At 39.5% G+C, this 17,472-nt stretch overlaps 1 protein-coding gene across 2 annotated transcripts in view; it reads right to left on the reverse strand.

Annotated features, from left to right (window-relative positions):
• Positions 1-10,140: 10,140 nt before the first annotated feature.
• SDHAF3 (succinate dehydrogenase complex assembly factor 3) overlaps positions 10,141-17,472 on the reverse strand; it is a 75,609-nt gene continuing 68,277 nt past the window's right edge. The window contains exon 2 of one of the 2 annotated variants that reach the window (XM_007061797.4): positions 10,141-11,066. In XM_007061797.4, the coding sequence (XP_007061859.3) occupies positions 10,863-11,066 (204 nt within the window). In that variant the 3' untranslated portion in view covers positions 10,141-10,862. The remainder of the gene's footprint in view (positions 11,067-17,472) is intronic. The other variant, XM_043541162.1, reaches the window with a different exon arrangement.

The raw sequence follows: 17,472 nt of genomic DNA on the forward strand, positions 1-17,472 counted from the left end.
AGACAGTAAATATTTAACAGAGCTCAGCCCTTCAAGTATATTACCCCTGGAAGGGTCCACAAAACAGCTCCCTGACCACAACAGATGTTACAGTTACTTTTCAGTATTAAGACATTTAGACTTTACTTACCTGCCAAATTTGTATTTTGGGCACATTGAGTGGGAGAGTTTGTCACATCTCTGAGGGATCTGTCATTTCAACACTCATTAGATGAGAACCTTGATCTGTTATTCTGCCTCTGACAGCCTCAGTAAATGTGCAGCTAAATATCATTTCTTGTAGATCAAGGGAATTACTCAGATTTATACATAATTCTATTGTCTATGGTTTAATAATCATGAGAGGGGATTTTAGAAAGCAACTTGTTTACAAAGGAAAAACAAGAAAGGTTTGAATAAATAATTGTTTTCTAAACAGATAAATATAAGTATATGCAAGTAAAAACATTGTTTTTGATGTAAATTCCCTGAATTATTTTATCCAAGATATAAAGAACTCACATTCTAATGTTTTAGCTTTTCTTAGATTTGTATTATTGAACTTTGCAATTATACCATAAAAGCAATTGAAATGCCTCCAAATTATTATACTTAACCATTATGCTTTTATCTGTTGCCTCAACTAGGGAAAAGGTATGTTTTTCTATATAAATTCTGCTAGAACATTCAATTACAGCATATATTTTGAGGTTTTAAGCAATCGCTGCAGGTAGCAATTGCTTGTGAAATTGAATATTATGAATGTGAATTAGAGCCAGCTGATTTGTGCTTCCATTCACAAATGGCATAATGACATACCATGGACTATGTAAATTTAAAATAATCAGTGCAAAGATATGATATTGATAATGTGCAGAGGTGGCAGATTTTATAATTATGAAAGAGACAAAAGTCAACACAAATTCTGGCTTCCATGGCACAGAACTTAAGACATCTTCCTAACTCAAGCCCTCCCTCTTCCAACACACAATTTTCAAGTCTTTCTCACTGCTCGAAGTAGAAGCATAGTTATCAGTTTTCTCTTAGCAGTTCAAATACTTTTCTGATTGTTCCCTCACTGTCTTGTTTGATCGGTCCTCTACCTTCCATATCCCGCTTCCTGTCAGGGTCTCACAGAACTCGGTCTTTGACACACACACACACCCCTTTCCATCTACACCCTCTTTCTAGATGATCTATATGCTTGCACACTGTAACAGCACACACCTACATGATCTGGCTCCAGGCTTGTTGCTGCCTCAGTTTCCCACTCACACACATTGGTTCTCTCAGCCCTCGGCATGGTCAGGTCACTGAGGTGATTTGGCCCTCTCTCTAAGGCAGAAGTCCAATCCCTTCCAAGGTACAAACAAGCACAAAACCAAAAGAGTCTTCAGCCCCACTCTTAGGCTGGGCACAGCCCTCACTTCCCAAAAGGTCTGTCCTATTCACCCATACATTTGGCCCTGCTCCTGGGCTCTTATCAGCGTCTCACTTCTCCCCTTATTATAAGGGGTCATTGCTTCACTTTGGGAGGTGGCAGTACAGGGGGAACCCACACCCTTCTGTGGATTCCTAGCCCTGGGACCCTAAAGAGTTGTGTTGCTTGCTCCACATAGCCTCAACCTGCCCTGTTTCTCTTTCCTAGGCCCTCTTACCAGCCTTCCCCACTTCCTCCCACTCTTTATAGAGAACTGACACCTAAAGCCCCTCTCTTCTTGGCTCTCCAGCTAGAATCAATTCTTCTCTGCTGTCAGGTTTGCCCTTCTATCTTCCAGCAGGCCCAGCTTTTAGTCACCTGACCCCTCCTCAAATGACTGCTTTTTTCCATCTGGGGAGGTGAGTTGGATCAGTCACAGGTGCAACTGAGCCCCAGTTCTTAAAGGGCCAGCTCACCCTGTGACCTCTCCACCCTTGACCTTTCACCCTGCATCCAATCCCACATCTCAGCCAGTCTTTCTGACACTTGTTTGCGGCTCTCTCGCTGTTAGCTTAAATATAGCAAAACTGAACCCCTCAGTTTACCCCCAAGTCCTCCCTTTTCCTGCCAATAGTAACTATCATCATCATCCTCAGTCACTGGCCTGTAACCTAGGGGCCACTTTTCTGACGGAACCCTCACTAAATCCCCATGCAACCAGGCCATATCAAAATCTTGTTTCTTCTTCTCAGTGTTTCCAAGATCATGCCTTTTCTCTCTGTCCACAGTGTTAAAATTCTCATCCAGGTCCTTTCTCTCATCTGGGTGCCTACAACCTTATCCTCTATGGCCTTTCTTGTCCCACCTCACCCAAAAGTTCCATTCTAAACACTCCTGTAAAGATCATCTTCTAAGCCCAATGTTCTGATTGTGTCAACAATGCCAGGCTTGATCACTGATTTGGCCTCTTCTCTCCCACGAGGACCTTCAAGCTTCTTTCCATGCCACCCTTTATGTATTGAAAATCCTCACTGCACAGCCACTACCCTGTCTTCCTTTTCATTCTTCTTTCACAACCACTCCTACCATGTTGCCTAGAGTAAATTGCCAACTCATAATAACTAGGCAAGTAGCCATCAGGGGTTATGGTTCTTATTCTATAGTTTATTTATGCATTTTTAAATCACCTACACCACGTTGCTGCTACCATCAACTTCCCTTCATAACACCCTGCCGTTGTTAGTTTACACTCCCTTTCTGCATCTTGATTTATTCTAGATTGTAAACTCTGCCGAGCAGGGATTGTCAGCATCTAGCCCAATGGGTCCCGAATCTGACTGGAACTTCTGGGCACTACTGTAATACAAATAATGATGATAGAATACATAATGTTTTTTAACAAATGACATTACAGGCTTTGTTTAAAAATGGTACAAGAGCCCAGTGCTATTGATGCAAGAATCCATGGGAACTGCATCCTGTTCAAATATAACTGCATCCTTGTTCGCATCTGATGTGTACTTTTAAATTGATAAGAGCCAAGTCATTCAGTTCATTAACGTTCCCAAAGTTTGGGGGTGCTTAGAAACAGAGTTTTGGTTCAGGCCAGTACCATAATAACAAATAGATGTTCTTGTACAATGCTTAGAAGACTCTAGCTACTTAATGAATAATGATTTGTATTTAAGCACCAGCCCTGTACAAGGCACAAATATATAATGAATCATGGAATCATAGATTTTAAGGTCAGAAGGGACCATTATGATCATCTAGTCTGACCTCCTGCACAATACAGGCCACAGAATCTCACCCACCAACTCCTGTAACAAACCCCTAACTTATGTCTGAGTTATTGAAGTCCTCAAATCGTGGTTTAAAGACTTCAAGTGCAGAGAATCCTCCAGCAAGTGACCCGTGCCCCACGCTGCAGAGAAGGCAAAAAACTCCCATTGCCTCTGCCAATCTGCCCTGGAGGAAAATTCCTTCCCGAACACAAATATGGCAATCAGCTAAACCCTGAGCATGTGGGCTAGACTCACAGCCAGACACCCAGGAAAGAATTCTCTGTAGTAACTCAGATCCCACCCCATCTAACATCCCATCACAGGCCATTGAGCATATCTACTGCTAATAGGTGAAGATCAATTAATTGCCAAAATTAGGCTATCCCATCATATCATCTCCTCCATAAATTTATCAAGCTTAGTCTTGAAGCCAGATATGTCTTTTGCCCCCACTACTTCCCTTGGAAGGCTTTTCCAGAACTTCACTCCTCTGATGTTTAGAAACTTTAGTCTAATTTAAAATCTAAACTTCCTGATGGCGAGTTTATATTTATTTGTTCTTGTGTCCACATTGGTACTGAGCTTAAATAATTCTTCTCCCTCCGTGGTATTTATCCCTCTGATATATTTTTAGAGAGCAATCATATCTCCTCTCAGCCTTCCTTTAGTTAGGCTAAACAAGCCAAGCTCTTTGAGTCTCCTTTCATAAGACAGGTTTTCCATTCCTCAGATCATCCTAGCAGCCCTTCTCTGTACCTGTTCCAGTTTGAATTCATCCTTCTTAAACATGGGAGACCAGAACTGCACACAGTATTCCAGACGAGGTCTCACCAGTGCCTTGTATAACGGTACTAACACCTCCTTATATCTACTGGAAATACCTCGCCTGATGCCTCCCAAGACCGCATTAGCTTTTTTCACAGCCAGCTCATAGTCATCCTGTGAGCAACCTGTGAGCAACCAATACTCCGAGGTCCTTCTCCTTCTCTGTTACTTCCAACTGATGCATCCCCAGTTTATAACAAAAATTCTTGTTATTAATCCCTAAATGCATGACCTTGCACTTTTCACTATTAAATTTAATCCTATTACTATTACTCCAGTTTACAAGGTCATCCAGATCTTCCTGTATGATATCCTGGTCCTTCTCTGTATTGGCAATATCTCCCAGCTTTGTGTTATCTGCAAACTTTACTAGCACATTCCCACTTTTTGTGCCAAGGTCAGTAATAAAAAGATTAAATAAGATTGGTCCCAAAACCGATCCTTGAGGAACTCCACTAGTAACCTCCTTCCAGCCTGACAGTTCACCTTTCAGTGTGACCCACTGTAGTCTCCCCTTTAACCAGTTCCTTATCCACCTTTCAATTTTCATATTGATCCCCATCTTTTCCAATTTAGCTAATAATTCTCTATGTGGAACCGTATCAAATGCCTTACTGAAATCGAGGTAAATTAGATCCACTGTGTTCCCTTTGTCTAAAAAATCTGTTACCTTCTCAAAGAAGGAGATCAGGTTGGTTTGACATGATCCACCTTTTGTAAACCCATGTTGTATTTTGTCCGAATTACCATTTACCTCAATGTCCTTAACTACTTTCTCCTTCAAAATTTTTTCCAAGACCTTACATACTACAGACGTCAAACTAACAGGCCTGTAGTTACCCGGATCACTTTTTTACCTTTCTTAAAAATAGGAACTATGCTAGCAATTCTCCAGTCATATGGTACAACCCCTGAGTTTACAGATTCATTAAAATTTCTTGCTAATAGGCTTGCAATTTCATGTGCCAGTTCCTTTAATATTCTTGGAAGAAGATTATCTGGGCCCCCCGATTTAGTCCCATTAAGCTGTTCGAGTTTCGCTTTTACCTTGGATGTAGTAATATCTACCTCCATATCCTCATTCCCATGTGTCGTTCTACCATTATCCCTAAGCTCCTCATTAGCCTCATTAAAGAATGAGGCAAAGTATTTGTTTAGATATTGAGCCATGCCTAGATTATCCTTAACCTCCATTCCATCTTCAGTGTTAAGCAGTTCCACTTCTTCTTTCTTTGTTTTCTTCTTATTTATATGGCTATAGAACCTTTTACTATTGCTTTTAATTCCCTTTGCAAGGTTCAACTCTACATGGTTTTTGGCCTTTCTAACTTTATCCCTACATGTTCTGACCTCAGTAAGGTAGCTTTCCTTGCTAATCCCTCCCATCTTCCACTCCTTGTAGGCTTTCTGCTTTTTCTTAATCACCTCTTTGAGATGCTTACTCTTCCAGCTTGGTTTACAACTCCTGCCTATGAATTTTTTCCACTTTCTTGGGATGCAGGCTTCTGATAGTTTCTGCAATTTTGACTTAAAGTAATTCCAGGCCTCCTCTGCCTTTAGATCCACAAGTTTTTCAGTCCAATCCACTTCCCTAACTAATTTCCTAAATTTTTTTAAGTTAGTCTTTTTGAAATCAAAAGCCCTAGTCACAGATCTATTTTTGTTTATCCTTCCATTTAGTTTGTACTGAATTAGCTCATGATCGCTTGAACCAAGGTTGTCCCCTACAACCATTTCTTCTATGAGGTCCTCACTACTCACCAAAACCAAATCTAAAATGGCATCCCCTCTTGTTGGTTCAGCAACTACTTGGTAAAGGAATCCAACAGCTATCACATCTAGGAAAATCTGAGCCCTATTATTATTACTAGCACTTGTCCTCCAATCTATATCTGGGAAGTTAAAGTCTCCCATGATCACACAATTCCCATTAGTATTTACTTCATTAAAAACATTAAAGAGGTCTCTATCCATATCGGATCCCAGCAGTCTATAGCACACCCCAAGCACTATCCCGGGGAGGCTCTAGTAGCTTTCTTCCCCAATGTGATTTTTGCCCAGACAGACTCTGTCTTATCCATTCCATCACTTTACAGTCTACCTCATCATTGATATACAGTGCTATTCCACCACTTTGCCTTTATTTCCGTCTTTCCTAAACAGCACATACCTTCAATACCTGTACTCCAGTCGTGACTATTATTCCACCATGTTTCTGTTATCCCTATAATATCTGGTTTTACTTAGGTTTCAGAGTAACAGCCGTGTTAGTCTGTATTCGCAAAAAGAAAAGGAGTACTTGTGGCACCTTAGAGACTAACCAATTTATTTGAGCATGAGCTTTCGTCAGCTACAGCTTACTTCATCGGATGCATACTGTGGAAACTGCAGAAGACATTATATACACAGAGACCATGAAACAATACCTCCTCCCACCCCACTCTGCTGCTGGTAATAGCTTATCTAAAGTGATCATCAAGTTGGGCCATTTCCAACACAAATCCAGGTTTTCTCACCCTCCGCCCCCCCCCCCCCCCCCCCAAACTCACTCTTACTTACTGCACCAGTAGCTCTAGTTCCTCCATTTTGTTACCTAGGCTCCTTGCATTAGTGTACAAACATCTTAATTTTTGCCGTTTGGCTTCGCTCACATTCTTTACCAGATTGGGCACAGACACTCTACCGCCAATATTACCTATTAGATTGGTATCCACATTGCCCTTCCGCCTTATGTCTATTCTCCTACCCACGGCTCTCAAGAGCTCCATGTTTAATAATACTGAACATAAGCATTTAAATCTATTGTTTTTCTGTGGTATTAAAGTCATAAGTTGACTGCCTCTCTCTAAATATTTCCCTTAGTTATAAAAAGATAAAAGGAGTGTTCTAGATTTGCATTTCCTCTACTCATTCGTGCTGCTAATAGCCCCAAATTAAATGAACTGTTAGTCGGCATGTTTAGATTACTAATTAAATTAGGGAAATTTTCTGAAAGCATATTCTTGGAGCCTCCTGGAAAAGTACAAGAATATATCTTCTCAAAAATAAGAAGGGGAAAATGTAACAGGAATTAAAAGTATTTACCAGCTAGAAAAGAGATACACACCCAAATGCATTCAATTAAAATGGCTACTTCTAGGGGAGCAGCAGCTTCTTTCTAGCAAATTTAAAGAGCCGCCCCCCAAAATGCATGCTGGGGAAAATTTCCAATAAAAGGGTAATCCTCAATTAGGAAAAGTCATTAAGGGCCAAGTAACTTCAAAGGAAGCTGTGTTATTGTGCATCAAGATGAGCTAATAAAAAAATGTAGTTACAGGTGAGTTGTTAATCATGGGTCTTATTTGCTTTTGTTGCATCTTTCCGCCTATTCCCTGGGTATTTATCTATTTAGACTGTAGTTCAAGCTGGAGCCAAGGGCCAGACAGGGCTGAAGGAAGGGGGAACAGCAAAGGGGAGTTACCTGCTGGTTTCCTTGCTGGAGAGCTGGACTCTGAGGAGCAGTGAGAGAGCTGGGGGAGTGAAAGATGAGAATGCTCCTAGTAAAGAGTTGGTGGGAGATCCCACAGGTAAGAAAGGGGTGAACCCCACAAGGAAAGGCTGGGGTGACTGTCCTGGCAGAGGGACACGGGTGTGAGAGAAGACAGCAGGGTACAGTGAGAACAAAGCTGTGTTTTACAGACTACATGCGCCAGTGGGGGGTGCGGAATTGGATTACGTTTGGGGACTTTTGTTATAGACTATCTGCACTATGTCTTGTTAATGGACTAAATGATAAGCTGATATGGAGCTAGTGGGGACCCAGGAGGGAAACTGAGGTAAGGAGCCACTGTAGGCCTGCCCCCAGGAGGCCCCGGGAAGTGGCCATGCATTTACAGACTGTATTCCTGTTTACCTCTCCATTTTCCATTTCTAGTGATTAACACCACAAACTCACTCAGACCTTTGATCAGGTTCCTCATGAAGCCTCATTTTCTGCTGTTTGTTGGGTCTGTCTTTGCTCCAATGAAAGAATAGTTTGTGCTCTAATTTATGCATCCTTTTGGACTCCCCAACCTCCTTCTACGCTAGGGGATTTTAATACTTCCTCAGTTGGCCCTTACTCACCAGATTTCTTACACTTCCAAAATCTGCAGTGTGAAATCTAATATCTAGGCACTGTATGCTCTCGGAGTCCAGTCCTTATTGTGCAGAATTCAAGTAGCCTAAGGTAGCTGGTTCCCAAGATTCCCATATACTCCATTCCTCTCAAGAATAGTAGATCCAGTACACGTTTTCCTCTAATAGGGACTTCACATTTTAGATCATTACCTGCTTGCTATATAATTTTGAAAACTTTGATGCATGTTTGGCCTATATTTGTTACCCAACACAAGATAGTTTAAAATCCCTCATCAGTAGAGTATCCTGTGCTTCCAAGGAACCTGATAGATGCATTCCTTAACAACTTTCTCACTCTTCTTCAGTGCTGGTGGGCTGTAGCAGATGCCCATTGTCCTTTATTTTTCATTCATTGTATTACAAACCAAAGCCTTTCACCACCTCACTGTTTGTTGCTGGATGTGTAGCTGGTTGTTTTTTAAGGACTATTCGTGTATGGGAAGCTAAGCACCTGCAGTGTTAGCAGGATTGGAGCAAAACTTGTTCATTATGACCAATAGTCTTATCAAGCTTATAATGTGTTGAGATTTTTCCATCAATACTGGATTTTTGTGACATGTGTAGGCAAAGAATATTGTTTAACTTACAAGCTGATAATAAAAACTCTGAACTGAAAAAAATTTAACTTCAGGGCCAAAATTAAACTTGAGCCCTTGCATTTATTAAAAAGAGGTGGTGGGTTTTTTTTTAAATAGATTAATCTTATCCCCAGTTTACCTTAAGTGTCAGGCCCATTTAAATATTTTAATGTAGATATTTACATACCAAATCACTCTATTACCCAATTTGTCTACTAGACATGTGTGTGACTAACTCTGCCACCAAATATTTTTATGACTATAGACGTACTCAACTAGCTATTTAAGAGTCAGATTGGTTTCATTTTTATGTGCTGACAGAGGAAGATGCGTTTAGAATAAGAGTTTTTTCACATTCAAATATTAATGGTTTAGAGGCAGAAATATAAAATGGTGGGTGCTGACTTGGCTTGAAACTACTAAAAACAAGGTTTTGCAAGTGAGATTATTTAAAGAAGCTTTCCCATGAACGCACACATTGTTCCACATTCACGCTTGAAGTAGACTTATTACAGAAACTTACCAAATTTACTGTAAATCCCATTTGAATTTAGGAACTATATTCAAAGGTCTGAACTGGAGTTTGATTTAAAAAAAAATCTAAAGACTTTTGAACTATTGAAGAATGGACCATGTCTTTCTATGTGTTTACATAATAGCACAATGAGGTCCTGATACTAGTTGGGCTTTTGGGTGGTACGACAATGCAAAATAACAAGCGCAGCTGAGGCATGCTGCCAGGACCTGCTGCACAGCAATCAAAAGCACCCCTTGTAAAGAATCTAGGCATTGATCACTGAATGGTGATAAACAGCCTGCAACTCCTACTGAGGGTTTGAGGAGCTGGGAGATACAGGGTACTCCCTAAACCTCTCAGAATTAACTCCCAGAACAGTAATTTTGGCAAACACAGCATTTTGCTATGGCTTGAGATCTGTAAATACAATTCCTTGTCAAAGCTGCTGTCCTGAAAGAGGAAAGAAATTATCTTGAATACTCTACTGGTAGCAATCAGTGGAAGATCCAAAAGTAGAACATGAGCAATAATTATAAACAGAGGTTTAAAATATGGAAGAGAAAATTGCCTTCGAGCAGATAGGCTGTGCATTTTGAAGAGATGAGAGGGCTAGATGGGAGGGTTTTTTTTACAAAACTCTGTACATCACAATGATCTGAGCATTACAACAGGTACACACTGTACTGCAGAATGCAGTGCTTTGTTTCCATCAAAGCTTGTCTAATCTATTTCTAATATTTATAAAATACTATGAAGGGGGGGGGTCATTCCTGTTGTTGGATATAACCATTTTTTCCTGTATAAAAGCAGAATATGGGATGATACTGAGCCTTTAAGCTTCTTTATATTTTAATTGTGTGATAATGACTGAGTATGCAGTTCTACTAAAGAATTATTTTATTGCTGAATTAATAAGACTGTAAAATAGCAAGATTTCAGGGATAAGGAAGGGAATCCTACTTTGATAGATTCTAGGGATCTAACTGACAAACTGATTATTTTGCTTGTAAGACTGGTTTTAAGCAGGGTGAATTTTAGAATAAAAATGTATCTTGTTTTAAGGAAAATTACACAATAAAACTGATGAAGAAAACTAGCATTCAAATGAAAGAACAACACATCCTTGTAAGCCTGGTTTACTTCTTTGCAATGCAAAAAAACCCAAATCAGTAGCACACATTCATTCTTTGTACTGTTGTTGCTGAATCCCCATCAGAAAATTACTGTTGATTGCATCCTTTCCATTATTAGAGGAAGAAGTGGATGATACACAAATAATGACTTGGCTTGAAATCAAGACCTACCAAGTGCTTAAATCCAATTCTAGCATAAAACTTTCAATTTTGAAAACATGACAACTTTAATATTACCAAATTCTTAAAATAAAGAACATTTTCTAAGTTCCACAAAGTGCAAGTGTTATAATTTACATAACCTGGGATCATACAATAATTCTAACATCATTGCATAAGGAAACAGATACATCAGGTTAAAACACAAAAAAGTTACCATATTATCAGCTTTCATTATTCATAATAATGTTCTATTCAAATTGAAAAAGGAAGCCCTATAAAATGCTTTTAAGTGCATTTTAAAAAAATCTAGTTCTTGTATTCAGAATCATCAGAAATATTAAATTGCTTATTAGGTTTAGTGGCTTCTTGCATCAATTCCTGCAGTTGTCTTATCTGTTCATTATGGAAGTCATTAAGTTTCTCCTCTGTGAGGGGGGTTCCAAAGCAAGTCTTTTTTCTTGAGTTTTGTCTGTCTTCGTTAGCTTGCTGCCACAGCGTTTCTGCATAGATCTAGTACGAAAGAAGAAAAAAAAGTCAAAGAAAGATGACAAAAGCAAGACTTGTGTTGACTTTGACTCTGCTAAAACATACAAAGCATACAGTTTTTTTTACCACGCATCCTTCTCTGGATCTGTCTCAAAACAAATGACGAAATGGGCATCTTCAATAAGAATGAAATCCTATTAAAATATGTATCAAAATTCCAATACCTTTTCGTAGTTTTACACTTCTACTTAAAAATTAATCTGCATCAGCTCTCTACCAATTTATTTGTCTGTTGTATCAATTCATGCATCTCCACTGGCCAATAGTACATTTAATTATAGACTTTATTGAGCAAAAGTATCAACAGAATTCACTTTGCACATTGGTGTGATTGGACTGATACTACTTCCCTGCAAATACACACTAGAATACTGCAATACACTGATGGGGCTAGCCTTGAAAGTTACTCAATGACTCAACAGCTAATACATAACATTACTCCCTGATTTCTTAGTAGCATGTTGACAATATTCTGTGCTCCAAAGCTTGAGCTAACTATTGGCTAGTCACATGCTTCCTGATAAAATCAGATTTTGATCCATAAAACCCTACCTATTTTGGAATACTGTCTCTAACCCCAATTTGGAAAAGTGCTTAAGAGCACGCCTGAGCCCTACTGACCTAAGACATGTTTAAGTGTTTTACTGAACAGGAATGTTTTCCTGAATTGGGGCTGATGTGTCTTCCTCACCTGGGGGTGCTTATCTATATTGCACTTTTTAAATGCACCTCTCCAGAGCTCAAAGCATATGTACAAATAATTTTTAAAATGCATACAAGATTTCCAGTTAGTCTCATAGTGGCATTGGTTTTCATTCCCCCCTAACCATCTGATGGAAGTTGTTTCCATTGACTTCAGTGAGTTTTGGATCAGGTCTCTCATGAATTACAATACATTATGTAAGCATCACAAACTCTGAAAGTGAAACTTATAAACAAAGCAATTTTTCAAAAAGAGAATTCCGTAGCATTCAGAAAGAGGTCAGATACCTAACTAAAAGGAAATACCATATTATGAATTGGCAATGACTGTGTGAAAGGCACTGATAGAGTGGAATGGTTCTCATAGAGTTTAAGGTCAACAGTGACCATCAGGTTCATCTAGTTTGACCTCCTGCACGTTGCAGGCCACAGAACCTCACTCACCCTCTCCTGTAACAGACCCCTAATCTCTGGCTGAGTAACTGAAGTCCTCAAATCATGGTTTAAAGACTTCAAGTTAAGAGAATTCTGCATTTACACCAGTTAACTCCCTTTGCAAGGTCCAAGGTTCTGCTTGCTTGAAATGGTGAAGATATTCTCATGGGAAAAGATTTATTTGGTGAATAGACATTCTAAATGCTTATCAATTACTTAGATGACTGCTTATGGTACTGATGTCTGATTCCAACTTTTCCGTTACACAGAGCTTTCACCTTGTTTTACCTTGTAGGATTAAATAATTGCCATGGACAGCAATAGTCTACTAGGAAAGTAAATGGGAGTGGTAATGAACTTTACTACTATTCTTTATGCTAACTGCATTCTGATGTAGCTATCTGAACTTAAAATATTATCCTACTTAATTATTTTTACAACACTAATTTCTCCAAATACAAGATGATCACAATAGGGAATCTCACCTCCCACCCAAGGTCCTAGCTTTGTCAATTACAGTGACCGAAAGATTTATTAAGAATATTATATTACTTCTCTCATTTTTAAAAACTTAAATCCTACAGTTTAGCCCTCAATTACACATCTGTCTAGGGAATCTGGACCCAGAGATAGCGTTTTCTTTATTGGGCAGGAGAGAAGAAATTAAATGTAACCAAAAATCTTATTAAAAGAGACCCCCAAAAGTATGCACACTAGAAAAATAAGGATCTCACTATGCAAAGATTCAGATTTTAAGGTGAGAGAGAATCATTAAGTTGTTTAGTTTGATATCTGGTATAACACAGGCCACAGAATTTCACCCAGCTACCCTTGCATTGAGCCTAATAACTTTGTTTGACTAAACTAGGGGTCGGCAACCTTCAGCACGAGGCCCATCAGAGTAATCCGCTGGCGGGTCGCGAGACACTTTGTTTATGTTGACTGTTCGCAGGCACAGCTCCCCGCAGCTCCCAGTGGCCGTGGTTCGCTGTTCCCGGCCAATGGGAGCCGCTTCCCGCACCTCCTATTGGCCGGGAATGGTGAACCATGGCCACTGGGAGCTGCGGGGGGCCGTGCCTGTGGATGGTCAACGCAAACAAAATTTCTTGTGATGCGCAAGCAGATTACCCTGATGGGCCATATGCTGAAAGTTGCTGACCTCTAGACTAAACCACAACTTCCAGAAAGGCATCCAAGTTCTGATTTGAAGACGAGATGAAGAACCCACCACTTCCCTAGGTGGCATGTTCCAGTGATTAATCACTTTCACTGTTAAAACTTGTGCTTGATTGCTCATTTGAATTTGTCTGGCTTCAACTTTGAGCCATGAGTTCTTGGTACACAATTGCCTGCAAAACCAGGGGACTAGATTCAATGACCCAGGAGATCCCTTTCAGTCTTATGTTGTGCTGTTCTCTGCCAGACTGAGCAGGAGCCCTTTAGTATCCAGTATTTTTTCCCCTGAAAGTATTTATATCCTGTCATCACATCACCTCTCCAATCTTCTTTTTGATAAACTCAAAAGATTGATCTTTTAAGTCTCTCATTATGTGGCATCTTCTCCAGCCCTGAGATGATCTGGGTGGTTCTTCTCTATACTCTCTCCAATTTTTCAACACCATTTTTAACTATTACAAAATGTATTAAATCCATAAGTCACACTGCATCTTTCTAAGTCACAATAGCCTTATGCTAGTAGGTGCATTGAAGAATGCTTGGGATGTTTTTCTACATTTTCAAATATATTGACTTTTTATTACAAGACAGAATACGAAGTATACAGTGCTTATTTTACATTTTTATTACAAATATTTGCACTGTAAAAATAATAAAGAAATAATATTTTTCAATTCACCTCATACAAGTACTGTAGTGCAATCTGTTTATTGTGAAAGTGTAACTTACAAATATAGATTTTTTGTTGCATTGTTTTGTTTTTGAGTCCAGTTATGTAAAACTTTAGAGCCTACAAGTTCACTTAGTCCTACTTCTTGATCAGCTAATTGCTAAGCCAAACAACTATTTACGGGAGATACTGCTGCCTGCTTCTTATTTACGTCACCTGAGGGTGAGAACAGGCATTCACATGGCACTTTTGTAGCCAGCGTTGCAAGGGATTTACCTAAACAATCATATGCCCATTCATGCTTCGGCCACCATTCCAGAGGACATGCTTCCATGCTGTTGATGCTCATTTTAAAAAAATAATTAAATATGTGACAGAATTCTCCTCCAAGGAGTTCAGTCTCCTGTTCTGTTTTACCCACATTCTGCCATATATTTCACGTTATAGCAGTCTCTGATGACCCAGCACATGTTCGTTTTAAGAACACTTACACAGCAGGTTTGACAAAACGCAAAGAAGGTACCAATGTGAGATTTCTAAAAATAGCTACAGCACATGACCCAAGGTTTAAGAATCTGAAGTGCCTTCCAAAATCTGAGAGGGATGAGGCGTGGCACATGCTTTCAGAAGTCTTAAAAGAGCAACACTACAATGCGGAAACTACAGAACCCGAACCACCAAAAAAGAAAATGAACCTTCTGCTGGTGGCATCTGACTCAGATGGTGAAAATGAACATGTGTCAGACTGCACCGCTTTGGATGGTTATCAAGCAGAACCCGTCAGCAGCATGGACGCATGTCCTCTGGAATGGTGGTTGAAGCATGAAGCGACATATGAATGTTTAGCCCATTTGGCATGTAAATATTTGCAACGCCGGCTACAACAGTGCCATGCAAACACCTGTTCTCACTTTCAAGTGACATTGTAAACAAGAATTGGGCAGAATTATCTCCTGCAAATTGTAACCAACCTTGTTTGTCTGAGCGATTGGCTGAAGTAGGACTTAGTGGACTTGTAGGGACTAAAGTTTTACATTGGTGTTTTTTTTTATGCAATTATTTTTTGTACATAATTCTACATTTGTAAGTTCAACTTTCATGATAAAGAGATTGCACTACAGTACTTTTATTAGGTGAACTGAAAAATACTATTTTTTATGGTGCAAATATTTGTAATAAAAATAAATATAAAGTGAGCACTGTATACTTCATATTGTGTTGTAACTGAATTAAATATATTTGAAAATACAGAAAACATCCAAAAATATTTAAATAAATGGTATTCTATTATTAACAACATGATTAATTGTACAGTTAATCAAGATTAATTTTTTTAATCGCTTGACAGCCCTAGTTATAACTAGCCACGTCAGGGGACAGTACTCACTTGTTTGTATCAGGGTATAAAGTGTATCTTTGTCTGGCCTAGGGAGGAAAGGAAAGTCCTGCCGTTCACTGAGCTGATCCATTGTTACCGGCATACATATATTAGTGGTCTGGTAGAGTCTGTGGGATACTAGTACCATGCTTTGTCAACAATAAACCTGGCTGGGTGCATCTGTCCCTTAACGGATCTTGTGATCATTTGGTGGTTCACTTAATGTCTGCCATGCCAGCTGTCTGCATAGGGTTGGGGCGGTACACAGAGGAAACACACACACATGCAGCCAAACATCAATCAACATCAAACCACACTATGGAATAAGGTCCTACCCAACATGAGTAACAGTGGTGAAAATAGTCCCAAAATAATTTTCTTTAGACTAGCCTTCATAGGTTAAGGGCATACATTCTGCAACACTTGCTCTTGGTGTGTAGTACCTTACTCTTTGGACAGCCCTACTGGTTTCAATAGGACTATTTAAAGTATAAGGTACTGCTTACCATAAGCCAGAGTGGGGGCAGGGGGGGCATGGATCAGTGTTCATGTCACACTCCCCGTCAGTACACAGCCTGGGCTGGGGAAGCTAATGATCCAACCAGTGGACCAAAGTCAGTGATGAATCCAGCTCACATGCCACCTGAGGCACATTGTACATATGTGAAGAAGCAGCAAGGGTGGCAGAATCCTTAATGGGGATTCGTACACTCTATGCACTAATATGGCAACCATCTTTTCAAATAATTGCTAGTAGGAAGATAAGGGAAAATGGCAAGGAAAAGGATAAACATTCCCATATTGTTTTGAATATTTACTTAAAATAAGTTAATTCAAGACCCCTTTGCTTTTCTCCTAGTACAAACCACTTCCTCAATCCCATTCCAGCTTTTCAACAGTAGAGCGTAGGCCAATGAATATGTACAATTCTCACTCTGTATTCCTCAATATTAAATGGAGAGCTATTTAAAAGGCCTCCAATTTAACTTTTATAAGAGATAGCAAGAAATTAAAGTAGCATGGGATTAAAGGGGAAGGGGCACAAGAATTAAAACTTACTTTTCCCCCTCTTCTTTTAAAGCCTCCGGCAACTATAACTTGCTGACTGTCAAGACTCCTGGTTTGGCCAGACAGCTTAAGGTTCTGTAAATTTGTTCCAGGTAATTATGCAATGGAATTGCAGCAGCAGGATACAGCTGTAACACTGCTGGGCTTAGAACATCTCAACAAGCCTTCCACCTACTCAGAGGCCCCTTCTTGCTGATTCTGACAGCTGCAATTTGAGCCAGAAGATTCCCAGCTGTTACCTGCTATGTATACACTTCTCGGTGCTGCTTGGCACAAGGGCTTTTGCTGAAGCTGAGAAGAAAATGATACTGTGAGCAGAGTGGGAAACCTCAGTTTCACGCAACAGGACTGGATATCCGTTCTGAAGTGTGGGGGAGGTGGGTGAAAAGGGAAGCAAAATGTTTTCAGGGTAGATTTATTTTTGAAGACAATCCAGATCTAGGGTGGGATTTGAGGGAGATCACTATAGGGTTTGAGCATTTTGTTGACTGGATTTGTCAGGAGCTGCCTAGGATGCTCACTGATTAAGTATTTGAATAGTTCCATTGATTTCAAAGTTAAACACTGGCTTAAGTGTTTTGCTGGATTAGAGCCTAATTATTTACTTTTCTTAAGATGACCTGGGAACAATAAAACTCTAAAAGTTAGAAATGAAGCATAAAATGCATTTGAGCATAATGATTTCAGTGGAGTTACATCAGGCAGGAACTGGCCCTAGGTTTGTGGATGGGATTGTATACAGATAAGTGAAAATCCAATGTTATTAAGAACATATATGATAATTAGCTAGTCTTCAGTTCTACAGCCTGTACAAATTCTTGTAAAGTTAGATGGCCAAATTTGAATTCTGAAGACTTTAGCAGTCTAATAAATCACTGACATGTTACACAGGCAAATTATTTAGGTTTCACTCTAGTTGCAAAATTCTACACAAAGAACAA

The sequence above is a fragment of the Chelonia mydas genome, chromosome 2 (assembly GCF_015237465.2).
Source record: "Chelonia mydas isolate rCheMyd1 chromosome 2, rCheMyd1.pri.v2, whole genome shotgun sequence".
NCBI lineage: Eukaryota > Metazoa > Chordata > Testudines > Cheloniidae > Chelonia > Chelonia mydas.